The sequence below is a fragment of the Paroedura picta genome, chromosome 1 (genome assembly GCF_049243985.1).
Source record: "Paroedura picta isolate Pp20150507F chromosome 1, Ppicta_v3.0, whole genome shotgun sequence".
NCBI classification, from domain to species: Eukaryota; Metazoa; Chordata; class Lepidosauria; order Squamata; family Gekkonidae; genus Paroedura; species Paroedura picta.
In genome coordinates this window covers 75,305,259-75,332,446 of record NC_135369.1, presented here as the reverse complement: position 1 = coordinate 75,332,446, position 27,188 = coordinate 75,305,259, and the positions used below count along the sequence as shown (strand labels likewise).

The 27,188-nt window shown below is 44.4% G+C and overlaps 1 protein-coding gene across 1 annotated transcript in view; it reads right to left on the bottom strand.

Annotated features, from left to right (window-relative positions):
* LOC143823882 (interferon-induced, double-stranded RNA-activated protein kinase-like) overlaps positions 1 to 27,188 on the bottom strand; it is an 87,305-nt gene that overhangs the window by 20,727 nt on the left and 39,390 nt on the right. Inside the window, exons 8-18 of the mRNA XM_077310618.1 lie at positions 27,027 to 27,167; positions 26,545 to 26,705; positions 21,751 to 21,890; positions 16,115 to 16,235; positions 14,350 to 14,564; positions 12,812 to 12,938; positions 10,856 to 10,929; positions 9,411 to 9,462; positions 7,366 to 7,400; positions 7,037 to 7,108; positions 4,248 to 4,367 (exon numbers count right to left, since the gene is read on the bottom strand). Of these exons, the coding sequence (XP_077166733.1) occupies positions 4,248 to 4,367; positions 7,037 to 7,108; positions 7,366 to 7,400; positions 9,411 to 9,462; positions 10,856 to 10,929; positions 12,812 to 12,938; positions 14,350 to 14,564; positions 16,115 to 16,235; positions 21,751 to 21,890; positions 26,545 to 26,705; positions 27,027 to 27,167 (1,258 nt within the window). The remainder of the gene's footprint in view (positions 1 to 4,247; positions 4,368 to 7,036; positions 7,109 to 7,365; positions 7,401 to 9,410; positions 9,463 to 10,855; positions 10,930 to 12,811; positions 12,939 to 14,349; positions 14,565 to 16,114; positions 16,236 to 21,750; positions 21,891 to 26,544; positions 26,706 to 27,026; positions 27,168 to 27,188) is intronic.

Genomic DNA, 27,188 nt, shown 5'->3' with positions numbered 1-27,188 from the left:
GATCCCTTCCAACTCTGTTATTCTATGATTCTATCAATCAAAAGAAAAAATTCTAATCTGAAACTTCAATAAGATAGCATTCCATTTATTTGTTCATAGAATCATAGAATAATAGAGTGAGTTACAGAAATCTAGTCTGGAGATGACCGTTGCATGGATCACTGTAGCTAAGTGATCAGAAGACATGCAGGGCGCTAGTTACCGGGCTTGGCGAAGATGGAAAAATGCCTGGCCCGCTACTCTCTTGACCTGCACCTCCATAGTCAGGATGGCGTTGATGGTCACGCCCAAATTCTGGCCTGGGGTGCGATGTTATGTTGCGTCCCTGTCAGGGTGGGCAAACGCACTTCCTGATCCCGCCCCCTGCTTCCCGGCCACAGGACCTCCGTCTTAGAGGGGCTGAGGTTCAGGTGACTCTGCTCGAACCATTCTGTCACTGCTTCCAAACATCTGGCGAATGGTTCATGGGGGGGGAGTCCGGGCAGCTGTCCATTAGGAGATAGAGCTGGGTGTCCTCAGCATACTGATGGCAACCCAGCCCAAACTCTGCACCAGCTGGGCCATAAAGATGTTGAAAAAAGTGGGGGAGAGAACCGCGCCCTGAGGTACCCCACAAGGGAGTCTGTAAGAACACGAGAACTCATCCCCCACTGCAACACTCTGGGTCCGGTTCTGGAGAAAGGAGCGTATCCAGCTCAAGGCTGTGCCCCCTATCCCCTTGCCAGCTAGGCGGTGGACCAATATCTCATAATCCACAATATCGAAGGCTGCTGAGAGGTTTAAGAGAACCAGCACGTCTGACCCGCCTCTATCCAGCTGGTGACAGAGGTCATCCAGCAGGGTGACCTACACCGTCTCCACCCCAGATGGAAGCCAGACTGGTATGGATCAAGTGCTGACGTTTCCTCCAAGAAATCCAGGAGCTGGTCCGCCGCGGCCCTTTCCAACACCTTGACCAGGAACGCCAAGTGAGAAACTGGGCGGTAGTTGGCAGGATCCTGTGGGTCCAGCGTTGTTTTTTTCAAGAGAGGGCGAACCACTGCAGCCTCTCAGGGAACTCCCCAGAACCCAGGGAACAGTTGATAATATCCCTAAGTTGGCCTCCTATCCTCTGGCCACCTCCTTTGAGGAACAGGAAGGACAGGGATCAAGGGGGCAAGTGGTCGCCCTGACCAACCCCAGCAACTTGTCCACTTTAGAAGAAGAGAGCCACCTGAAGTCATCAAACCTCACTGCCAAAGGCAGTGTATTAATCGTAGCAGGAAGGTCTTGGCAGAGCAACAATGCTTTATCTGCAAAATAGCTTGCTAATGCCTTACAGCCAAGTTCCAATTGACTAAGATTATGGCGCCCCTCAAGGGATCGAACTACCCTAAATAATTCGGCTGGACAAGAGCTTGCAGACGCGATTTCCATGGCAAAAAGCTCTCTCTTTGCCACTTTCACCGCCATCTCATACGCCCTCATAAGCGTGCGATAAGATGTTCTTACAGCTTCATCACAAGTCTTCCGCCACACTCGCTCTAGTTGTCGCACCTCCCTCTTCTTCTCACGGAGCTCCCCCATATACCAGGGTGCCCGTTTGAGTCGAGGGCAGAGACGACATTTAGGGGCAATCTCATCTATAGCAGCCGTTAGACGGGACTGCCAGTCCTCCACTAAGTCCGCCGGTGAGTCGCCAGGAGGCATCGGGTCCCGCAGAGCGTTGCGGAAACCAATTGGATACATAAGTCTCTGCAGGTGGGCAAAAATATGCCTGCCCCCCAACAGGGGAAGGGGTGGTATCCTGAGCCGGGCCCGGAGGGCATAGTGGTCTGACCACGGCACAGCCAAAGCTGCATCTAGATCCACCTCTACCTCAGCACCAAAAATCAAGTCGAGTGTGTGGCCGGCATGATGGGTGGGCCCAGCAACAAATTGTGAGAGCCCCAATGTTGCCATAGATAACACCAGGTCCCCACCTAAGCCTGAACAGGGCATGTCCGCATGGACATTGAAGTCACCCAGGATTAGAAGCCTGGGGAACTGCAACGCCCAGGCGGCCGCTGCCTCCAGGAGGCGAAGCAGGGCGTCTAGCAGCGCGTTGGGCAGATAGTATTCCAGCCAGACAGCCAAGCTCTCGACCGAGTCCCACCCAATACCTCCCAAAATCTAGTCCAACCCCCTGCACTATGCAGGACACTCACATCCCAATCGCTTATCTACTGTAACCTGCCACCCCTTTCCCTTCACAGAATCAGCCTCTCTGTCAGATGGCTATCTAGCCTCTGTTTAAAAATTTCCAAAGATGGAGAACCCATCGCCTCCCGAGGAAGCCAGTTCCACTGAGGAACCGCTCTGTCAGGAACTTCTTCCGGATGTTTAGATGGAATTTCTTTTGAATTAATTTCATCCCATTTGTTCTGGTCTGTCCCTCTGGGACAAGAGAGAACAATTCTGCTCCATCCTCCATATGGCACCCTTTTAAATACTTGAAGATGGTTATCAGATCCCCTCTCAGTTGTCTCCTCTCTAGGCTAAACAGACCAAGCTCCCCCAACCCTTCTTCATATGTCTTGGTCTCCAAACCCCTCACCATCTTTGTTGCCCTCCTCTGGACATGTTCCAGTTTGTCAACATCCCATTCAATTGGGGTGCCCAAAACTGAACACAGTACTCCAAGTGAGGCTGAACCAGAGCAGAGTAAAGCGGTACCATCACCTCCCGTGATCTGGACACGATACTCTTGTTTGATTCAGCCCCAAATCTCATTTGCCTTTTTAGCCACTGAGTCTCACTGCTGACTCATGTTCAATGTATGGTCTACTAAGACTCCTAGATCCTTTTCGCACATGCTACTGCCAAGACAAGTCTCCCCCATCTTATATTGGTGTATTTGGTTTTTCCTACCTAAATGCAGAACTTTACATTTCTGTAATTCTGTAATTTCTATTGAACTTCATTTTATTCAGTTTAGCCCACTTCTCGAGCCTATCAAGATCATCCTGTATTCTGTTGCTGTCTTCAGTTGTGTTTGCTACCCCTCCCAGTTTAGTATCGTCTGCAAATTTAATAAATATCCCCTCTAATCCCTCATCCAAATCATTTATAAATATGTTGAACAACACAGGCCCCAAGCCAGATCCTTGGGGTACTTCACTTGTCACTCTTTTCCAAGAAGATGCTGAACCATTAACAAGTACCCTCTGGGTACAATTTGTCAACCAGTTATTGATCCACCTGACAGGATTTGGATCCATACCACATTTTACCAACTTGTCAACAAGAATATCATGTGGAACCTTATCAAAAGATTTACTGAAATCCAGATAAACTACGTTCACGGCATTCCCCTGATCCAGCACGGTAGTCACTTTCTCAGAAAAAGAAATAAGGTTGGTCTGACATCTTGTTCTTGCAAAACCCGTGCTGAGTCTTAGAAATCACAGCTCTTAGTTCCAGCTGCTCAAGGACTGAGTGTTTGATTATTTGTTCCAAACTTTTGCCAGCTACAGATGTTCCTTGCTGTCAAATGAAATACTCTTATATGCTAAGAGATACAAACCATTTAAACCGCTATGGCTTTTACCTCTAACAGTGTGATTGCTACACTATAGTTGTTATCAAATCAGTGTTGGAGCAGATAAAACATCTGCCCATGTGATTCATCTTGACAACATGTAACATGAAAGTCACTGGGCTATTACTTAAGCACTCTGGTGTGGATCTACAGGTTGCTTTATGCCCGTGCAAGTCACCTCTGCCACTTGTCACCAATTTCATTCTCCTGTCAAAGGTTACTGAGGTCTCTGCTAAAAAGGAAAGCTGGCAAAAAATGCCTCTCCTTCCCCTGGCAGTTTACACCAGTGGAAAAATATCTCTGGATCCAATGCACTTTCAGGAAAAAGCAAGCAGATAAAAGATCTTATCTTTCTTATCTAACTTATCTTGGTTTGAGACCCTAGAGTCAACAGCATCCGTGCCACTACAAGCACCTATAAAAAGGCTCTTAGAAGAAAAACAATGCTAGTACGTTTTCTCTTCAAAATTTTAACTGTGTCTCTGCTATAATACTTGCCAAAGATAAATCGTTATTTGTGAGAATTTCAGTTTTATATATCCCCAAAAATAGATAATGCACAACCAAGAAACTGAAGAGTAATAGCATGTATCAGTGAAAGTACAACCCAATTATACTAAATGGATAGAATAAGACATACTTTCAAGATCCAATACACCTTAATAAAAGTCAACGTAGGATAACTTACAAACAGAGTTTCACTCGTTTGATAGCACACACTCTCTTATCAATTGCATGCTTCGCCTTGAAAACACTCCCAAATCCACCAGAATCAATTTTCTCTATATCAACAAACTGCTGAAGAAACCTGTTTTAAGAAATGAAAATGATGGTCAGTATTTTATAAGGCAATTCTAGATCCAAACCAGCCAAGACTGTATATATTAGAAGGCAGAGATCATTTACATTGCCTTGCATGTTGAAGGACCCAATGCCCTTCTTTCACATTCTAATGCTTAGTTCAGATTATTATGACATTACACATATCTAATTTCATTAAAGTCAATGAGCTTACAAGACTGTAAATTTGCTTAGAATTGCACTGTTAAGAGAGGTCCAGTCATATATGCACCTTTTTAAAAATTCAGTTACAAACAACACACTACAATAAATTCATTTCTTTTTTTATGACAATAATCTTAACACAAGACCGTGGCGACTAAATAAAACAGTAAGCCCTTGGGAGGCAGGATGTGTCCGGGATGAGGAAGGGTGCCGATTGGCCCCTTCTTCCGGACAGACTATTGGAGGGACCAATCGGTAGGCACTTTGCGCCTGCCGATTGGTCCCTCCGATTCCCCGCCGGAGCAACTGCGAGCCGCGCTGGCCCCATGACGCTGGCCCCACCCGCTCTTCAACACCCGGCCCATCGACTGTCTCCGTGCCCTCCAGCCCGCCACCATTTACTCCCTCGCCGCCTCACAGGTAAGTCGCGGTCCAGGGGGGCCCAAGGACAAGCAGCCCTCACAGCCCTCCCCATGCCCAGCCTCCCCTCCGGGGACTCGCCCTGCAACGCTGCTGAGCCACCCCACCAACCTCCAGAGCCCCGCTAGCGCCCGCTGTATTTGCGCTGCAGCGGGCTTATTTGCTAGTTTCCAATATTGCAGTTTGAACACGTGTACCCAAATTATTTCTGTTTGAAAATGACCCAAACCATTGCTACATGCCAAAACAAACAAAGAGCAAGCTACCCTGGGGCATGGACATTTACCTAAATTCTGGTGGCTCTCAACAGTAAATTCATACCTTATGCAGAAATCTGTTTCCCACAGGTAATGCAGAAAGAATAACCTTCATATATTGTTGAGTATGCAGTCCTATCTAGGACCATGCTTAAGGTCCAAGATAGGACTGAGAATCACAGCCTCTGGTTCATGGCTAGCTGGCTTCCCCACAGGAGCCAGTGGATATAAACAGCCTAAGTCACAAACTGTTGGTCAGCTCATGACGGGATCCTTCAGGGATCCAATCGGTTTAAGCCTAGTCTATCCAACCACCCACAGCCACAGGTAGATCCATTGTTCTACTACTTTATATATTGTGGGAATTGGGGATTAAAATCAGTGAAGTCTTGGTGCTATTTGCATCATATGTCTTCGTCAATAAAGAGCTGCGACAATTCTAGTGTCTGTGAGTTCCTGGACTCATGGATCTAAAACTAGCAATGACGATTGGATCGCAACAATACGCACCCTGCCGTAGTAAGCAACCATCACCTGAAATCCCTGCTGCTGTGGAGCCCTGCCTTCCAAGGGGGGGGGGACAAACTGCCAAAATCACTTTCAACTCAATGCCCAACCTCCAGGAAAGGAACTGTCCAACCAAATGAACACTGTGCCCGTATAGCAGACTCAATCTTGCGGAAATCGACATGACCACCCAGGCCCACCTAGAACCAGCCAAGTAGGAGATTTATGTACAGATGATCAAGTGCCATTTTGATGCCAATTCATTCCATCATGGACCAACAGATCCAGCACAACACATTCTTGAATGTGTGTGGCATGGCTGCCTTTGAGCTCAACTGTGCCCACTAGTCTCAAGACCGTCTCCTTCAGGTCATCACAAAACTGGACGTATATCTCAGCCTGAAGCCTGGAATCATTGCCAGCCAACAAACATTCTACAAACGTGTGCAGAACAAGGGCGAATTCATTACTGAGTTTGTGGTGGCCATTGCTAATGTCTATTTGCCGCTGACCCCGGCTTAGTGAAATGAGCGCTTGAGTGAGATCAGGGCCCTGCCAGAACTTCAACAGTTCCACAGGGCCTGTAAAATGGAGCTCTTCCATCAAGTCTTGGTTGAGATCAGCACAGATATAATCAAGTAATCATGGCTTCCCCCTGCACACACACTCCCTGTTCCCACTGTTCTATTAGGAACTACTTTTATAAGTCGTGGGTGGCTGTCTGGTGGTCGAGATATTAATCCTAGTTATATTGATAGTCAGGTTTTGTATCAAATTATGTTTTACTGTTTTAATGTACTTCCAGTTGTATTTTTAACTGTTATTAGGTGTCCCGAAACCACTAGTGAGGGGTGGGATACAAATCAAATCAATTAACCACTCATCATCATGAGCATGGGAGAAATAAAAATGGATTGTTTCAGGCTGTTTAGGGTGTCAGCCAGTTACTTACACCACAAGATGTAACTCAGTTTTGTAGACCACATTCCAAGGTCTAGTACAGCAGAAACAATGTTATGATTTGAACAAAATCCATTATCTATAATCAAGGGAATCGTTACTTGTATGGGATCAATTAAGCAGACAAGGAGGGTCCACTTACACAAACACCAAGCTACAGACATCCACATGACACATTCAGAGTTGTCCTGGCCACTGAAAGAGAGAAGCCTATACCCGACCTGGAAATTTGGGGGTTCCCCATTTTCTGACAAATTTACATTTTTCTAAATTGAATCTCACCTTACTGTTTTTTAACCTTGAATATTCAACAGAAGTTTCTTCTTACCTCTCATTGATAGTGTATTGGCTTTCCCTTTGATGCAGCTTTGAAAATGTGGGTGCCAGCAGTGTGTCTTTCCTTAGGAACAAAAAAAGTTACATTTAAACCTTATACTCTTATGCAGCAAACATAGATGCACACTAGCATTACATTTCGGAGTTGTTCATTTTCACCAGCTGATAACCAACTAAGGAACAAAGACTATGATACAGATCTCAAAAGATTCACATTTCCTATCTGGTTAATTTTTATTCTCCCCTTCCTTCAAAGAGTTTCCGGAGAACATACATAGTTTCCCCTTCCCAGTTTATTCTCACAACCACCATGAGATATACCTTTTAGGTTTCACAGCAGGATCTCTGGGACTTGCCTATATTAACATAAAAAGGGAAATGCATTTCAGAATAACAATAATACTTTGGCACCAAACACTTGGATTCAAATGATTCTCCCCAGATCATAAAGCAGCTAACCTTGAGTCAAGGATTAAATCCTTGATTTCTCCACCAGAAAATTACCAGTTAAATGTTAAAAGTTCCACATTGCTCAATGGAACAATAATAGACAGAATCCTTCTCCTAATCAGATTATTCAATGGCTGCTATGTGATTCCGAGGGTTCCTGCACTTCCTAAGTCTCAGCAAGCAGCCAGGCAAGGAAGATACCAATAGTGCAATCCTAAGAAGATCTGAAGTCAGTGAGTTTAAAAGGACTTAATTCAGTCTCCTCTATACTTCTAGACCAGGGCTCGCCAACCCCCAGTTTGCGGCCCGGTACTGGGCCATGAAGGCCTCGGCACCGGGCCACCAGCAACCACGCCTGCCTCTTCTCCCCCCCCCCCCCCGCTGCGAGAAGCTTGCCAGGCCCCGAGCGAAGCAGCCGCCAAAGCAGCCGCTTCACTCGCGTCCCGGCTAGCTTCCTGCTCTGAGAGTGGGGGGAAGAGGCAGGCGCGGCCTCCGGCATGCCAGCGGACGCAAACGCGCATGCGCAGAGCTGCCTTGCATGCGCATTAATGCCCCCTGCTGGCGGAAAAGCACATGTGTGGCTACTCTGTGCATACACGTTAACGCCACCTGCCTGCAAAACCGCGCGTGTGAGCGGCCGGGCCGGCAGCTCTCCCTCAACCTCGGAGGTGGTCCTCAACCAGAAAAATGTTGGGGACCGCTATTCTAGACTATCTGCCTCACTGCAACCTGTTGTTTCCCATAGCTTGTTCCTGGCCTGCTGTGATGGACAGTCAGGTTCCAAGTGCTGAAGTGGCAGAGTCAGTAAGTGAAGGGTTACATTATTCAGAGGCAGAGAGGTCAAAGCACTCCGATTGGCCAGTAACAACTACAAGGCAAGTGATATTAGAGCTGTTTGCTGGAGGGAAGAGTTTTAGTTCAGAGTCTGACAGAACAGCTGAAATGACATCTTTTCTGAGAATTTTTATCAGACTAAACATTTTTTGACTAATAGTCTGGAATCAGCTGATAAGCAGTTCTACTACACAGTTGGGAGAATTGGGAATGGGAATTTGGACAGTGAAGTGATACTTCCAATTCAGGCCAAAGGAGATGGAAGAAATTTTCTAGGGAGAGAAGGATCCCTTCCCAGTTAAAAAGGGAAAATCAGTGGTATTTACTTATACCTGTGTGAGAAGAAACTTGATTCAGACACCTCAGAGATTAGAGGGAGGCTGGTTTTTCTAGGGAAGAAAATTTGGGCAACTATCAGAGAGAACCAACCTTCAAAGACAACCAGGGATGTTTAGAGGAACTCAAAAGATAAGAGAGGGGAAAAAAAGAAATGTTTTGATAAACACAGAAACAAAAACCACTCAGTGTAAACAAAACTCAGAAACTAAGTAAAAACTTATAAACCTATCTAAAGCCTGTAATTAAGAATGACAAAATGTATAATTACAAAGCTTTATTTCCTTATTCCATCTACCCTTTTTCCTCTATGTTAAATAAAATTGTTTGTTTTGTTTGAGGTTAAGGTAATCTCTGCTATTCTGAAAAGGTTTAAGAAAAGAGGGTTCTTACACGTTCCCATAAAGTTCCAGACAAAGTTGCTGTCAGCAGCAAGGTGTGACAGAGCTTTATTAACTTCAAGGGAACCATAGTACAAGGGCAACTCAGGGAACAAAAGCTTTATTTTTGGAGGGAAAATTCACCTCCGAGTGGGGAAGTATGTGGGATTTCATCTTACCTACACAATTTCTGGTTCTATAACTTTGTAAATACAGAGGACACCAGTCTAGTTTTCATACACTAATTGTGTCTTCCTAGGACAAGAATTGTAATTTCAGAATGCAAATGCAAAAATAAGTAACTGAGAGTGTTCGATGTAAGCGGTTTTCATATCATACCATGATAGAGGGAGAAACTTTACTTACTTGCACAACACAAACTTTAGTAGCCTTAGATTTTGATTCAGAATCCATACCACTGTAAAGCAAATAAATACATTTCATTATCTATTTTTTTAAATTTCATTTACTGAGTTCTATGTATGCTTCTTTAATATAAAAAATGCAGAAAATATGCTGCTAGATTCATTGTTTCTTAAAAAGACCTGAAAGATAAACATCTTGATTAAAATTTAAAATGGCATCAGTATTTTTAATCATGGCACATGCTGTCTAAAGAACTGGACTTCTGCAGACTAGGGAGCCATATATTTCTGCTCTGGTTCGGCCTCACTTGGAGTTCAGTTTGGGGCTCCATGGTGGAAGAAGGGTGTAGACAAACTGGAGCATGTGCAACAAAGATGGTGAGGGGTTTGGAGACCAAAACATATGAGGAAAGATTGGGGGACCTTGGGTCTGTTTAGATCAGTGATTCTCAACCTTCCTAATGCTGCAACTCTTTATGCGTTTCTCATGTAGGGGTGACCCCCAACCATAAAATTATGCAAGTGTTCTTTCACAGAAATTAAACCGAAACTGACGAATGGCGTGAAGATCCATTGTTCATGATTGCATATAAATAGCTTTTTTTCCCGGGGTTTCTCTTTTCCGCTGCTTCACAGACAAATGCTGTATCTTGATCTACCCCGCATGGCTGTTTTGTGGATCAACCATGAACTGAACTGGACTCATTTACAAACGGAACCAGGCCCTGCAAACTCCAATGAAAGGACCACAGTCCCATTAACCAGGGTTTGCAGAAAGCCCGAAAAAACAGCTCAGCTTAAATGGACTGCAGAAGACAGTTCAAAAGAGCCGCTTGGTTGGGAGCTCCTCCTTGCCACATAGATGTTTCTCAAGCTGTCTTCTGCAGTGCCTCTAAACTTTTAAAGAAGCATAAAAGACAGCCTGAAAGAGTTGCATGGTGGGAGTGCCTCACCACCATGTAACTGCTTTTCAGGCAGTCTTCTGCAGTCTTTTTAAAGTTTAAACGGACCACACAAGACAGCCTGAAACAGCAGAGTGACAGGGAAGCTCCCTGCCATTCAGCAGTTTTGGTGGCTTTCGTGAGAAACAAAAAACAGTGTTTTAAAGGGTCCTTAAGCCCGTTTTCTGCTCCATCCCCATGATGAACTGCTCTAAAAGTTTATGAAAGATCCTGCCGGTGAAACCATCACAAACTTCTGTTCCCAAGCCACAAAGAGAGCAAAATTCTTCACGAATTATGCTTCATGGTTTGGTTCATGCCCGTCACTAATGCAGACCCAGCAGTTCATGAGGATCTATGTTCCCCCTCCTGGCAGAGGCACCTGACACACCAACAACACAACCATGCTTGGTCATCTGGAGGCAGCTGCAGTACAACAGAGGCAGTCAGACAAATCTCTATCTACAATGCTACTCTGGCTAGTTTCATTATGTGTATAACTTACTTCCTAGATGCCACTTCTGAAGTTTCCTGGGAACCATCGAGCGACATGTTTATAGAAGCAGCACTGTGTTCGGGCTGGAAAATATGGATTAATCCAGTAACAACAAATCAAATGGAAGGAAATTCATTCACTAAGCAGTAGTACACCGGTTATTCTGACAGCAAACAAAGTCAAGTTATGAATGCAATTTTCACCTAGAAGCCTAGATTGACTGAGCTTTTGTGACATCATCACACTTTCTCAATCAAAAGGAAAATAAAAGTATAAGTGCCTTCCCATAAGCAGTACTAACTGGGAAATAAGAACAGAGGATGTCTACCCTAGTCCTAAGGTGGTCAGTGCCATGTTGGACTTTGAAGGACCATGATTTCCTAGGGGCAGACTGATCCTCCATAGGCCAAGTCTACCAACCATAGGTAATAACAGCTCTTTAAGCCATGGACCAGTCTGGGACAATCCTCCCTTCAAGGTCATCCCAACCTCCTGCCTCCCAAAAGGATTCCTAAATCCAATACTTTGAGAAGTGGAAACACAGAAATTGAGAACTGTCAGAGAGGAGGGCTTTTATGATATACAATATTGCTGATTCAATACTGAATGTACCAGGTATTTAACTGGGTCAGCAATATCCAACTTCACACCCCTACAATGGTCTGAGAGTACCTTTGGCTAAGAAAAGGCTGGACCCAAACCCGGGAGGGTTATTTGCAGCTAGGTTTTCATGCCTTATTTTTAAATCCCTTTTAAAATGTTTACCTTTTAGTTTAATATTCCACTAGTCAAACTGAGGCTTTTGAGTATGCCATTTCTGTCCAGAAAGTAAGCCTATTCTGAGAAATTCATAAGAAATACAAGACAATGTAAAACATGACCTGTATCACAGATTTGTTCCCAGACTGGCAGCATGTATTTCTTTCAGCCAGGAACATATTTATTTATTTTTGGACTTGTATAACTCCACTCTCAAGAGACTCACAGCATTTCACAGTAAAACAGTAAAACAATACAACCCCTAAAAATCCCCTTAACATATTAAAAAGATGGCAGCACATTAGACTTCAACTCCCCACCCCCCGTCCAGCTTACAGTCAAGGAGCTCTTTCAACTTGGATACAAAGTATGTGAAATAAGTTTGTTTTAAATTTGCATGATCTTAACCATTGGCCTTAGGAGCGTCTTGTGGCACAGAGTGGTAAGGCAGCAGACATGCAGTCTGAAAGCTCTGCCCATGAGGCTGGGAGTTCAATCCCAGCAGCCGGCTCAAGGTTGACTCAGCCTTCCATCCTTCCGAGGTCGGTAAAATGAGTACCCAGCTTGCTGGGGGGTAAACGGTAATGACTGGGGAAGGCACTGGCAAACCACCCCGTATTGAGTCTGCCATGAAAACGCTGGAGGGCGTCACCCCAAGGGTCAGACATGACTCGTTGCTTGCACGCACAGGGGATACCTTTACCTTTACTTTTAACCATTGGCCTATATATAAAATTAAAAGGGCCATGTAGGTGGCCCTGTCCAGGCCCGGACACAGGGTCAGCGGGCCAATCCAGATGCGGCCCCTGGAGCGCCCACCTCCAAGAGCTGGCCACGCCAGCCACACATCATGCAGGCCCTCCGGTCAGGAGGCCACATGCCCAGGTAATCCGCAGCCTTTCCAGGGGGGGAAAGGAGCCAGGATGGCTTCCCCGTGGCCTGCAGAGAACACCCGGCGCTCAAGGCACCGGATGTGATCTGTGGGCCGCGGGGAAGCCGCGACCTCGCCAGGGAGGAAGGGGCCAGGGATAGCTTGCCTGCAGCCTGCAGAGCACACCCAATGCCTCTCAGAGGTGCCGGGTATGCTATGCAGGCCGTGGGAGAGCAGCCACGGGTCGGGGGGGGGGGGAGGCCTTTCAAAGGCCATTTTTAAGAACAGGCTTTGAAACTAGTACAATAATAATTAATGATTCTATCATTACTCACTCTGAAAGCTCGTTGGGCCATTAAATTTTCATATGCTTGCTTGGCTGCTTCAAATTTTGCTGCTTGCTTTTTCTCTCCTGTACCTTCACCATAAATTTGATTATCAATCTCACAGACACAGAAAAAGCTAGGAGTGGAAGGAAAAGAACAGTGATCACTGAATGGCTTTCAACAAAGTGTGGGCTCAAGCTCCCAGTGCATCATGTGGGTACCTCTCAACCTGGTACTATCACAAAGAGCCAGGTGTACTAATCTAGAGTATGACACAAGGAAGATTTAAGGACATGAAAAGACTACTGGAAAGGAGTAACCGCACAAGATCAATAATTAGCTTAAAAATTGCCATCAGTTTTCATTTAATAGCTAGAAAAGCAAATTTCTAGCACCAATACATGACTGACAATATGTATTCAAAATTCAGGTCCGGTCCACCATACATTACCTAATTTACATGATCACTATTGCTATATGGGGACTCTTCATGCCTGTGAACTAAAGTGTCAATTGCCAGCACCACTGGCAGGGAAATTAACAAGGATGGAGATAGTTTCCATGTAGGGAATTGTGCTATGTGTTTAATTGCTGACATGAACATACGGAAACAGCAGAGTGGCTGTAAAGTAACATGGCATTCCAACCCTCAGCGCCAGTCCAAATGACATTCCCTTGTGATTCTCACACAATAAAATAGCCTTACATTCCCAACATCCAGTGCACATTTGTAACCCACAAGCACCACTAGATTTTACTGGTATGTATTTAATAAGATTTTTAGGCAGTTGCACAGGTGAACTTAAATTATGCTTAAATGAAAGTTGACCTGAACTTAGGGAAGCTGCCCTTTCCTTTTTGACTCCACGTTAATTGTGTTATGGGATCTCAAATCCCTTCTTTGCCATGTTATTTCCCCCGCCTATGGAAAATTATATGATACAAACACAGAGCTGCCATGTCCAACACGGCAGCCCCATCAAGGTCAATGTATACTATGCCAACACAGCTACAACTCTTATTCCCCAGTCCCCGTGATATGGTGCCGGAGCAGGGAAATGAGCACCTAATCAATATCAGAATTTTGGAAAGAGAGAGAGGAGGAATAACCATTACAAATAGCATCAGACCTGGCCACAAAAAGCTTGTCTTCTTAATAAGACAACACCTGTCTTCTTGATAAAACCAGGGCACAAAAGGGATAAACTGCCATAGAATTCCCATGCTTGGCAAACTGTCAGTCAATAATATATATATTTAAAGAAAGTACTTTGCATGCTGCTCTGATTTATAGACCTTAATAACTATCTGCTCATTTGTTTAGAATTTTGTAAAACTATTATAATAGGCTCCAATCCCAAATTCTTTATTATGTTTGAGACAACAGAATATTTAGAACTGAAAAGAAATTCTTGGTACTAAACTGAATGCATCAATATTTACACATTACTAACATTAATTTATAAAGAGTCCGCTGTCCCATCCCTGTAACCCTCTCCCCCCCACCACCACCCACACACATCCATCCCAGGGTTTTGATAGCTCACTTTGGCTTATGGTCTTCTCCAATTTTATTTTTCAAAGGATACTGAACAACTACTTTATTCTTTAGTGCATATTCATTGAGCAAGGAAATATAGTTATGACAAGGTGAAGATGTAACATCCGGGAGACTTGCAGCATCCTGTGGAGATTGTGGAGTTGGTAAAGTTGAGTGTGGAGCTGACCCTGGCTGCTGCAGTGATGCTGGAGTTGAACGCGCCTGGAAAAAAGAAACACACAAATTAACCTACTTTGTAGCAGAATCTGTCTGCTGACTCCAAGAGCTAAACTGAATTCTCCCCTTGCTAACTGTAGGAATAGGCCAAATCTCTCAGCCATTTGGCCATGGGGCTGACACTCCTCAACATTATACTCTGTTTTACAATGAGCTACATTTTTCTTTTGTCCATGCTGAAAAACCAAAAACAGAAAGAGAAGGTCTTAAGTCTGTAGATACTGTAGAAACATATCTGGAAATGTTTTCAATATTTTTATTTCATTCTAAAGAATGTGCCAAGTACGTTTTCAGTAGCTGCAATATTGGACACTGATCAGACAGCAGATTTGCATATCCCAGTTCCATATTTGTTCTCCTCATGCAGAAATCTGCGAGCTCACAAGAGGCCACTTCCATACTTCTTTCTGCTTCTCTCAGCATTCTGTGGTTTGAGCCATCATCAAAACTTTTTTTTACTCTATATAACGCAACAAACGAGTACGTATGTGCATATATACTGTTAACCTTATCCATGGTTCTTCCTCATTATATTTGTAAAACTGGCCTCGGAGAGGAGCAAGTCCGGCCATCCAAGTTGAAATAGGGCCAATCGGGGTGCAGTCAGCTTTGATTGGGCCCACCCCTGCGGCTCCCGCCGTCCCTCACAGAGCGCTCACCCTCACCTCACAGAAACATCTGGCTGCTGGAGCCATTGTGTCTGCAAGCCTCCGCTGCTCCACCCACGCACTTGCCGGGCCCCAGGTAAGTGGCTGCAGTGCCGGGGGGGGAGGGAGATCCCTTCCCTGTGGCCAGGCAGGTGCTTTGGCTGCCTCGAAGATGTGGCAAGAGCACTTGGCAGGCCCCAGGGAAGCCGCGGCAGCAGTGGGGGAGGAAGGTCCCTTCCCTGGAGCCCACCAATCAGCGGCAAGAGCGCTTGCCGGGCCCCAGGGATACGGATGTGGCGCGCTTGCTCGCAGGGGCCTGGGGGGGGGGCCTTTCAAAGCCCGTTCTTATGAATGGGCTTTGCAGCTAGTATGGTAATAATCTAGAAAACAATATATATGCACACTGTATCTGAAACCCTGAAAGAACTTAACAGAGTCATTTGATTAGTATTTTGTCAAATTTCTGGTGCTCTTTTTTGTATGGTACAGATGCTTTAAGTTAAGGTGTTTGTTTTTTTACTATAAGCCACCTTGGGTCCTTCTTGACAGGAGAAAGGTGATGTGAAATAAATAGGGGCTAATGTTTATGACAAGTACCTAGAAAACCCAGGTTCAAATGTCCACCCTGCCTGGAAAGTTGTAGGGTACCATTTGGTTAGCCATATGCTCTCAGCCTAACCTAACATTGCAGACTTCTTGTGAGGATAATACAGAGGGGTGGAGAATGATTTAAGCCAGTTTAGGTCCCTATTGGAGAGAAAGACAGAGTATACATGAAGTTTATAAATAAATGCTTAGTGCTTAAATGGCTATTGCTGTTGTCTGGCTTAACTGTTTTCTCAAACATCAGCAATATCCCAGTGTCTGCACTCTACACAATCCTCTTACCTCCTCTTCCTGGTGTATAGTGTCCCAAGCTAATTTTGCTGCACGATTTTTTGCCTCCTTCTTGGATTTACCTTTCGCTGGGGTATATTCTCTTTCTTCTATTACAACCATTACAGTGAAGCTGCAATAATGAAAATAATTTAAAGCCAAACAAAAAACTTTAAATATCCCTGAATAATCTTGGTTTCCGTAAATCTCCATTTCTGAATGTTGATAAGACATGTACTGAAATATAAATATGTATTGAAATATATTTAAATGCACACTACCAAATATTTTTTCTTCCAAGAGGTGTGAAAGGAAGGAATCAAGTACAGAGACTATCGGCCAACAGTATCTGGTCATGTTGTACCATACATAAATGCTTTTTTAAGCAGTGAAAATTAGGGAATGAGTGCAACTACATATAACAAACAGATGGAATATGTGACAAATAATCTGTGACAGAGCTATCACAGTTCTGCAGCGACTGCAAGATGGAGCTCTTCTGCCAGGCATTTAGTTGAGTTCGGGCTAAGGAAGATCTGGGTCCCTCCTTTAGAGGCCCTCCAGATGCCCATCTATCTGGGCCAGTGGCCTCTCCCAATGTTAGTGGCGTAAACTGGGTTTGGACTGGTGGGTTGGGAGGGAACAGATGGGATTATGCTACTAATAGTGTATTTTATTTTATTCTGTTTTTATGGGTTTTACTGTAAACCACCTTGAAGCCGTGTGGCCAGGAGTCGTGGTTAATAAAATGTAATATAATATAAAGATTATATTATAGAAATACAATTTAAATAAATGAATAAATAATGAATGGTGACTAGAATGCAGTGGTTTCTTCAGAATGGCCATTAGAATGCATCAAGTCATAAGTGTTTTACTTTCTTTCCCTTTCTTCTTTCTCTATTCCTCTGACCTTCAGGTCTTGAGTAGTATCAATCAACCCCAACTAGGAAAAAGAGAGAGGAACAATTCAAGCCAGAGAAGGCAGACTATACCATATTGGAGAAGAAGTCTTATCACTCTCATGACCTGAATAAGAAAATTCAGCTAACAAATATTTGCTGCCCTAGAATCCATAAAATTTTAGTAACTAAAATATCTAGGAGAAGCTCACTTCAACATCATATAAGTGGTTTGATTTATTTCTCTCTAAAATCCTTAAACAACAGAAATTCAAATATTTTAGGATCCCACAGATTTGACACAAACTAGTCATAAGTGATATCATACAATATGGACTGTAGAGATGCCTCCACATGACCTTACACAATGCTATAAACAACCTCAGACCAATAAGTTAAGGTGACCAGATTGTCCCACTTTTGAAGGGACATCTGGGGGTACCTGGCAAATTGTACTTATGTTGAAATTAAAAAGATATATATTACAATACTTTTTTGCATTCTATGAAACTTTTTGTTAGTGCTCCATATAGACCAAATATTTAATCAAGAACACACACACCCCCCCCAGTCATTGGTGTCCCGCTTTGCCAATGTTAAAATCTGGTCACCTTACAATAAGTGGAATAGAACTATGCTAAATAAAAGCCTGAAATAAATACAGTAGAAAAGTTCAAAAGTAGCTGTCTGCATGAAGCCTCATGAGTTCCAGAAGGCTACTGGGGATTAGACAATTTAACAGGATCTATACATTTGAACTGTCAATTTGAAGGATTATTTTCTTCAATCTAGCCATTTGTGGAACAGTCAGTTTAATACATTATAATGTATATCTGAAAATTCATTTCACTGATATAATGATTTGGTATAATTCTTTTCAATTAATCCAACTCCCTTCAAATAATCAAAGTATTATTTTCTGATATACATGCAACTGGCCAAGAAATACTCTTGGTGCTTATTAAGCCAAAACAGGTGGTTTTGTTTGCAAATGAAACACATCAAATCTCCAGCTACTGAACAATTTTACAAAGCAGGAAATGCACATGCATTATTGGCCACAGAAGCAAAAGGTAACATTCCTTTCCTAAAGACTGAACTCATAGAAAGACGCAAGGAATACTCTGACATTCTAGAAGACTCTGGAGAAGGTAGAGGGATAAAATGCTGCAAAGGGAGCCCCACTTCTCAACGGCCTGCCAGCTGGCACCCACTTTATCATTCAAGACAGGAAGGAATTACTAAAGAAAGTACAGTATTTGCTGGCGTATAAGACTACTTTTTCCTCCTGAAAAACATGCCTCTAAGTGGGGGGGTCGTCCTATACGCCGGGTGCACTTCAGTTGGGATAGACATAGCTGCCCATAGTACTGTAATGTATTGTAACAAACTCTATATTTTGAGTGGAAATGTTGGGAGGTCATCTTATTCGCCCAGTCGTCGTATACGCCGGCAAATACGGTATACTAAAGTGTATCAAACCTGTACAATGCAGGCCTTGCTCACACGGTCCTGAAACTACCCAGATCTGCCTATCATCAGATTGCTTTTAATCCCACCTTTCCTCTAAGGCAGTGGTCCCCAACGTTTTTACCACCGGGAACCGGTCAACGCGTGACAATTTTAGTGAGGCCCGGGGGGGGGTAGTCTTTTGCCGAGGGACGTCACACCTGCCTGAGCCCCTGCTCTGCTTGCTTTCCCGCCGGCGCCCCTGACTTCTTGCTGCCTGCTGGGGGGTGCTGCCAGGGGGAGCCCCAGCCACGGCGGCCGCCGGACAGCACTAAAGATGAGCCAGCGGCAGAGTGACAGGGAGTTGTTTGCCAAGGTGGGGGGGGGGGGAGTATCCTAAATATGTTTAGTGCCAGCCAAAGTGTATCCTCCTCCCTACCACATTCAAATGGCTGACCTGCAGTAGAGTTTGCACCAAGCCCTCCAGTGATGAAGGTATTGGAAATGAATCTTGAAGGTATCCAAGCAGCATGTATAAGCCAAGCCCTACACACAAACATGTGACTTTTTTAACGACAATAACTCAGAAGGTTGTCAGTAGCAAAAGAGCAGAGTGACTATAGGAAGTATTGAACTCTTTCTTCACATGCCACTTTTCTGCTCAATCTCCCTCCCCAAAGATTTAAAAAGATGCAGAAATCAGCATGTGTACAATGTATAGTATGATGCAAAGTGTATAGAATCATAGAGTTGGAAGGGGCCACACAGGCCATCTAGTCCAACCCCCTGCTCAATGCAGGATCAGCCGAAAGCATCCTAAAGCATCCAAGAAAAGTGTGTATCCAGCCTTTGCTTGAAGACTGCCAGTGAGGGGGAGCTCACCACCTCCTTAGGGGGACTGCCAGTGAGGGGGAGCTCACCAGCCTATTCCACTGCTGAACTACTCTGACTGTGAAAATTTTTTTCCTGATATCTAGCCTATATCATTGTACTTGTAGTTTAAACCCATTACTGGGTGTCCTCTCCTCTGCAGCCAATGGAAACAGCATCCTGCCCTCCTTCAAGTGACAACCTCTCAAATACTTAAAGAGGGCTATCATGTCCCCTCTCAACCTCCTTTTCTCCAGGCTGAGCATTCCCAAGTCCCTCAACCTATCTTCATAGGGCTTGGTCCCTTGACCCCAGATCATCCTTGTCGCTCTCCTCTGTACCCTTTCAATTTTATCTACGTCCTACGTCTTTATCTACATCTATGCATCAGAAATCACGTAGAATTTTGTCAAAAAACTGTGTGCCTTAAACAAAGTGCACTGCTGTGAGCAATAACTCCTTTAAGTATAAGACGTGGCAACCTGAGTCGAATTGCAGTAGCCTGAGAGGATACATTATACCAGTTCTCCAAGATTTGCTGGCTGCTAATTTGCTCTGGGTATGAGGTACTGCCATGGTTTTGGCCTTTAAAGCCTTACTGAAGAAACTGGTATGGGGGGACAGGGAGGTCCTAACCTGGGACCTACCTTCAGGAAGGGGAAAATACAAAGGAAACTGCATTTCCAAAGCAACTTAGAAAATGTGTCACCATTTAGCCTAAAAACTGGATTTGAGATAAGGGACATGATTAGACCTGTTTCTCCAAACTCAGTCCTGTTTGAAGTCTGAGACTGATAACTCTAAGCCAGTGGTTCTCAACCTGGGGGTCGGTACTTCTTTGGGGGTCGAATGACCCTTTCACAGGGGTTGCGGCAGGGCAAGAAGCTTGGCCAGGGTGGAAGTGGGCGCCATCCACACAACAGCCTTGCAGGGTAGATCGAGATAAAGTATTTGTCTGTCTGGAACGACGGAAAAGAACAAGATCGGTATAGTGGGACAAGAGGCAGAACTGAACTGAGAAACCCCGGGAAAAGCCCAATTTATATACAATCATGAACATTGGATCTTCACGCCACTGGTCAGTTTCGCTTTAATTTCTGTGAAAAAGCACTTAACTTTATGGTTGGGAGTCACCACAACAGGAGGAATTGTATTAAAGAGTCGTGGCATCAGGAAGGTTGAGAACCACTGATCTAAGCAGATACTGAATGAAGTGAGGGTGTCAATTCACGCAGAGAGTCGTGTACAGCAGGTACTAAACACAGCTGGGAAAATATATGGGGCTTTCACACATTTCCCCACTCATCAGACATTGGGCCTTTAGCTTTAACACATCTTGCCTTGCTATGTTTTATTTAAAATGTTTATAAACTCACCTGTCTTCCAAGAACTGGGATGCATGGCAATTAAAGTTCAAACACACAAGGTCAAATACAAATAAAAACAAACAATAATCAGTAACTAAATGAACTAGAGTCTCATTGATTAATGAAATTAATCAGACAAATTAATAAAAATTAAAGTAGCCAAATTATTTTTAATCTGCCCTTCCCCAAAGGCTCAGGGTAGGTAACAACATATATATAAAAATCATAACTGTCACATAACACATAACTGTCACATTCAAACATTCATTTGCACATATTCTATAATTGGATTATTTTAAAACTGCTTTAATTTCCTACTGGGGTAGTGCAGGTGTCAAGTACGGTAAAAGCATGGCTGATGTTTCGGGCAGGGAGGCCAGAATTTCGGTGTCATTTCTGGTTTCATCTGTAGATCTGGCAGAATAGCTCTGTTTTACAGGCCCTGTGGAACTGCCCCAAGTCCTGCAGAGCTCTGACCTCTCCAGAAAGAGCGTTCCACCCTACTCAGTTTGACATCCTTGGAAACAGGGATATTGAGCAGATTCTGCTCACTTGATCTGACCCTCCTTTTGAGGGTGTAAAGGAGGAGGTGGTCCAGCAGGTATGAAGGTCTCAGACCACTTAGGGCTTTACAGGTCGTGACCAAAACCTTGAACCTGATCCAGTCATCAATCTGGAGCCAGTGCAGTTGGGAGAGGACAAGTCAAATACGTGCTCTCCATTGGGTCCCGGTACGGACCCTCGCCACTGCATTCAGGACCAGTTGAAGTTTCCAGAACAGTTTCAAGGGCAACCCTGCATAGAGCAAGTTGCAGTAGTCCAGACTGGAGATAACTGTTGCCCAGATCACTATGGCAAGGTCAGATGCTGACAGGTTGCTCTATCACAGCCATATACCATATACCCCAACCCAAAGTGGTTATGTACCCCCATTTTTGCTAGCTCAAAAATGAGCTATCAATTTTTCCAATTCTTTCCATTATCAGAGTGGCTGAGGATTCCTAGTAACTTTTTTCACATAACATGCCCCAATCCCTCTTGATAGCCTTTGAAAACTTACGTATGATCATGAGCCGGGCCTTCAATATTGACATCTTTATATTCCAATTTTAAGCGTTTTTTCTGACAATATTCGTGAAGATTAGATATATAGTTGCGTGGCACGGCTTGATTGACTGCCATTATTGTATGCCTATGAAGCTGAAAGAAATTGATAAAAATATGTTGCTTCTTTAATTAGCATGTTTCAGTTATGTTGAAATACAAAATTCCAGAACAAAGGTTACTCTAGATTTTTGGTGATCTAAGACAAGATAAACCAGAAGGCTATCCACTCCTTCATTTCTATCACTGTCTCCTTTCTTTAGGAAGTTCATTTCAAGCACAATAGCCACCAATAGTGTGCTAAGGGCAGGGTAGTGGAAGCAGTCTGCCCTGGTACAGGCACTAAAGAGGTACATGGTCTGTAGAGGATTTTAAAATACTAATATTTCATAGAATCATAGGGATATCCAAGGTCATTTAGTCCAACCCCCTGAAGAATGCAGGAAATGCACAAATACCTGCCCATCCACAGTGACCCCAATTCCATGTCCAGATGATGCCACTCCAAAACAAACCCAGAATCCCTAGTCAACTGGTCTGGAGGAAATTCGCCTTCTGACTCCAAAGTGGAGATCAGCATTTTGCTGGTCATGCAAGAAAGGGCCACAAGAGCCAAACTCAGAAACAATGCCTTCTGCCCACCCAATAAAAATCTGCCTAGAAGGCAGAGCCATGGCACTTGGATAGCTCGAATACTTCGAGCTCCTGTTCCACTGAGGGTCAATCGCTGCTGTGATTGACAGAATCGGGTTTTGGGTACGCCAACCCACCCACAATCTTCTCAGGAATTCCTTGTGAATCTCTGGGGCCTCTCTGTTCCGCAGGGAAATTAATCTCCCACTGGAACGTAAGCTCAGTGTGCACAGGGTCCAGCAAGCGCCGTCCGCCATCTTAAAATCTTTTCCTCCTTTTCCTTCTTTTTCAACTCTGCAATCTACAAAGCTTATTTTAATCATCAAAGCTAATTGGGTACCTCCCTGCAAGACCTTCGACTCACCACAACTCCGGAGTGAAAACATCTGGCAGACATCAGATCGAGCCTACAAACAGTGAGTGGGGCTTCCCCCGGCACCCTCTTCCCTGGAATAAACTCTTGGCGTGGAAAGTTGCTTTCTTTAATTCAAGCAAGCTAGAGTGACAGGAAGATAAGTGAATCTACTTTGATCTTCTATTACGATTCATTGCAAATGAATGTTTAGAACAGAGGGGGTGGACATCTGCCAAATTCCAAGATATTAAGTCATTAATCAACGCAGAGATGCAAGTGCTCTTCCGCTTCTCCGTCTCTACTTTTTCCCACGTTTCTGGCTCTGCTTGAAGCCACCTCAATATGAGGCAGGCTAATTTTCTTTTCTAAGTAGAAGAAGGACTTAAATTAACTCAAACTAATAAGTAACAGCTCTTATTGCATCTGTTTTGGTCTTCGGAGATAAGAGAGATAAGAGCCGTGGATGGAAAGATCTCGCGAGAACTAAGTTCCAGAGACATTGTTTTAACATCAAAACAGACTGTTGCCTTCATTAGGACTCTGTAGGACCTCTACTGGTTATTTGCAAAATTGCAAATATATTTTGGAAACAACATATGCAAAATTGCCTAAGTCTAACAAAATTCTAAGCCTGGAACATGTTTACGCTTAAAGAATTTGCATATCTTCTAAAGAAACAAACCCAAGACCTGAAAGAATTTACAGATGGCTTGCTTAAAAATATGCTCATGGAGTTTAAAGGCATTAAGGAAGAAGTTTCCAACAGGAATGATGAACCAACAGTAGTGGCTGATGATAGCTCTAAACAAGGTGGAAAATTACCAGCAGAAGAGGAATCTGAAATTATGGAGATGGAAAAGGGGATGTCAGAGTCTTGCAGCTCAGATAAGGACACCCTACCTAAGAAGATATACAGCCACTCCAAAGCAACAGTACACAAGAATCAATTAAAAGACATATGGATCTGCGGTGAAAGCAATCGACTGAAAGGAGCTTCTTGGAAAAACATCCATACTGATATTGGAGTCCAGGAGGTACAACTGTTTCAAGATTTATCAATGTATACTCCGAGGGAAAGACTACAACTGTACTCTCCAAGCCAAAGACCAACTGGACAGAACATTATTCAATGGGAGCCACAAGACGTAACAAGCCTCGATATGAGACCCCCTTAAGAAGCTTGGGGAACGGAAATGTGACACAGTGGTTGAAATTCTTTTCCTCTTTTCCCTCCTTTCCGTAGCTATATAGGTAATATAACTAGTTAAGAAGTTAATCTGGGGTCTAAGATTTTCTAAGTAAGCTGAATTTGTATTATTAAATCTAATTTTGTAGTGTCTACCAACCCAAAATTAAAGCATAACTAAAAGGAGACACCTAATGGAATGGGTTTATACTAATTTGAATTATCTAATATATCTCTGTAGTGACTTTCAGCCTAAACTTAAAGCATAACTAAAAGGAGGTTCCTAACTGAGGAGGTGTAAATGTAACTAACGAAGAATTTATTCTACTATATTTGTTTCTCTTCTTTCCGTACAACTAAGCAGGCTTGTATTTTTTCCTTTTTCCTTTTCCCTAGTGGAAATGTGGAGGGCTTTAGGATCACGCTAAGTATAAACTGTATATGATTGTTAAAATTGTTAAAAACTATGTTAACAAATGCTGAAATGATGGTAACAAAGTAGACTTCTCTATTTAAATGTGGTGCAAACGTGAAAAAGTCTATAAAAAGTCTATAAGCTTTGGGTAAAAGTCTATAATATTGTAGCCAGTCCTATAATCTTAAATGAAGAGAAGAGGGTTTTTAAGATTGAAATGGGGAACTAAAGTGTTCTTCCGTAGTGCCTCCCAACCCACACACAGAGCTTCTTCTTCTACGCGACGGCAGCAAGACTAGAATTGGCCAAGAAATGGAAAACGCAAGAACTACCCCCGACAGAAGACTGGCTGAATAAACTAGCTGATTTTGCCAAGATGGCCAAACTGACACTATTAGTTAACGGAAGAATAGAAGAGGCCTTTCAAGAACAATGAGCCTCTTGTGGCGCAGAGTGGTAAGGCAACCGTCTGAAAGCTTTGCCCATGAGGCTGGGAGTTCAATCCCAGCAGCCGGCTCAAGGTTGACTCAGCCTTCCATCCTTCCGAAGTCGGTAAAATGAGTACCCAGCTTGCTGGGGGGTAAACGGTAATGACTGGGGAAGGCACTGGCAAACCACCCCGTATTGAGTCTGCCATGAAAACGCTGGAGGGCGTCACCCCAAGGGTCAGACATGACTCGGTGCTTGCACAGGGGATACCTTTACCTTTACCTTTTCAAGAACAATGGGGCCCTTACCTGAACTATTTAAGGAAACAATACAAAGGGGATTAAAACGGGGAACTAAGTGTATCAAATGAAGAGTATAACCCTCCCTTTCTGTATTAATAATGTAGATTGCATGTATTTCACTGTTTTTAACTCTGGATAATAAAATAAAAATTCTCTATAAAAAAAAAAATCTGCCTAAGTTTACAGAATCAGCATTTCGGTTAGGTGGTTACCTCGTCCTTAGTTTTCCCTCCCTGGCTTTAAAAAACATGGTTAATTAGGCTTCTTTGTATCGAGTATGGAGGGGGTCAGAGAGGATGGGACTGCCACTGCTGAGCACCCCAGGCAAACTGGGAGACAGCACTTCCACCTTTGGGATCTTTAGCAGTGACTCAGCAGCTGGAAACAGTTAGGAGCCAAAGAATGTCCCCAGACTGGAACTGTCAATCAAGCAGAAGGGATGGATGGACCTGAGTGGGCAGGGCTTCCACCAAAAGGTTATGAGCCAGGAGTGAAGCAGAAAAATAGAAAAGGATCTGCTTTGGGTGTCAAATATGGCAGGAACACCACTGGTGGTCACACACCTATCTCAATGGTAAATTGCCTCAAAAACGCAAAGAAGAATGCAGAACACATTTGCCATTCTTTCTGCACATTTCGTTTCAGAAATCTCTACGGCAATATTGTTTTTAGGCCATCACATTGACTTAGAGTGACCCATAGGATTTCCATGGCAAGAGACAATCACGAATAGTTTGACACCGCCTGCCTCTCTGCAGCAACCCCCAAGGAGATCCTTGGTGATCTCCCATCCAAATACCAGCCAGGGTCCCTGCTGCTCAGCTTCCAAGATGTGACAAGATCGGGCTAGTCTGGGCCACCCAGGACTTCAGTGAATTCTAATGAAGCCCTTTCAAGACAAGGGGCATGAGTGGCTCCCCTTAGATGCAATATAGGCCTTCAGGCAGCTCCTGCTGTTTCTGGAGAATGTGCTTGTCATTCATTTTGACTACCTCCCTGCCTGGCCTGCTGTTTAAACAGCTGAAGAGGTGCATCTCTTTTCAGTGTGTTCCCATGCATATTGCTTCAAACGAAATCCAGTGAAAGTTACTCCCAAGTAAACATGACCAGGATTGCAGCCTGAAATATTTCAATGGACCGAAATCCAAAGGGGCTACTTATTCCCACGGAAGCATATATAGGGACAGGCTGCAGAGAGAAAAATCCAGAAACTTCCCCCTGTGCGCAAGTGCTAGGGAAACGATCGGGAGCCGCGAGTTGGAGTTCTGTGTTTCTGTAGCTTGCGTGAAAGCCATTTTGTACCCCGTTCCCCTGCCCCCAGCCCGTCACGGATCGCCATCCTGGCCATGGCCCGCTGCCCCCGCCCGCCACGGGCTCCCCTGCAGACCGGCCATCTCCGGCCCAAACAGACCCAGCCCTCTGCGACTTACTGCCAAAGCCGGGAACTTGCTTGCTTGGCCTCCAAAGCAATTTCGCTTGACGCGTCTCTCCTCGGCTGCTGAGCGCCCCGGGAACAAGGTTTCGTTTCCCCGCGGCTGGCTCCACGGCGCCTCTCCTTCGGGAAAGCTCCGCTCCCTCCTTCCGTTGCGTCAAGCGGCGGCAGCGGAAAATTGAAACCGAAAGTAGGAAATTGTCCGAGGGGGAGGGGGCGCCTCGTCGGTTTCGCTGGATGGTTGGAGGCGCTGCTGAAGATTAAATGGGAGCTCAGCGGCGCTTTGATACGCGCGCATTAGCTTTAGCAGGGACTGTCTTCGTTCAGAGCGCGCCTCCCCGGAGGCATGAAACCTAGCGCCATTGCGCGCGCGCACCCAGGAAGGGGCAAGCATCAGAACAGGGGGAGGCGGGGAGGGGTCGTTTGAAACGAAGCGCAACACGGCGGCCGCCCCAGTGGGTGAGGAGGACCACTTCCAACTTTGGCCAGCCGGGTAAACAAGCACGAGCACAAAAGCAGACGTCATCCACGGAAGGAGAAAGTGAAAGTCGTGTTTGAGGATGGCGGGGTTGGAGCGGGTATGACTCCGTAGCGCTGTAGTGCAAGCCTGGTTGCACGTACCTGAGACGGGATTCAGGACAC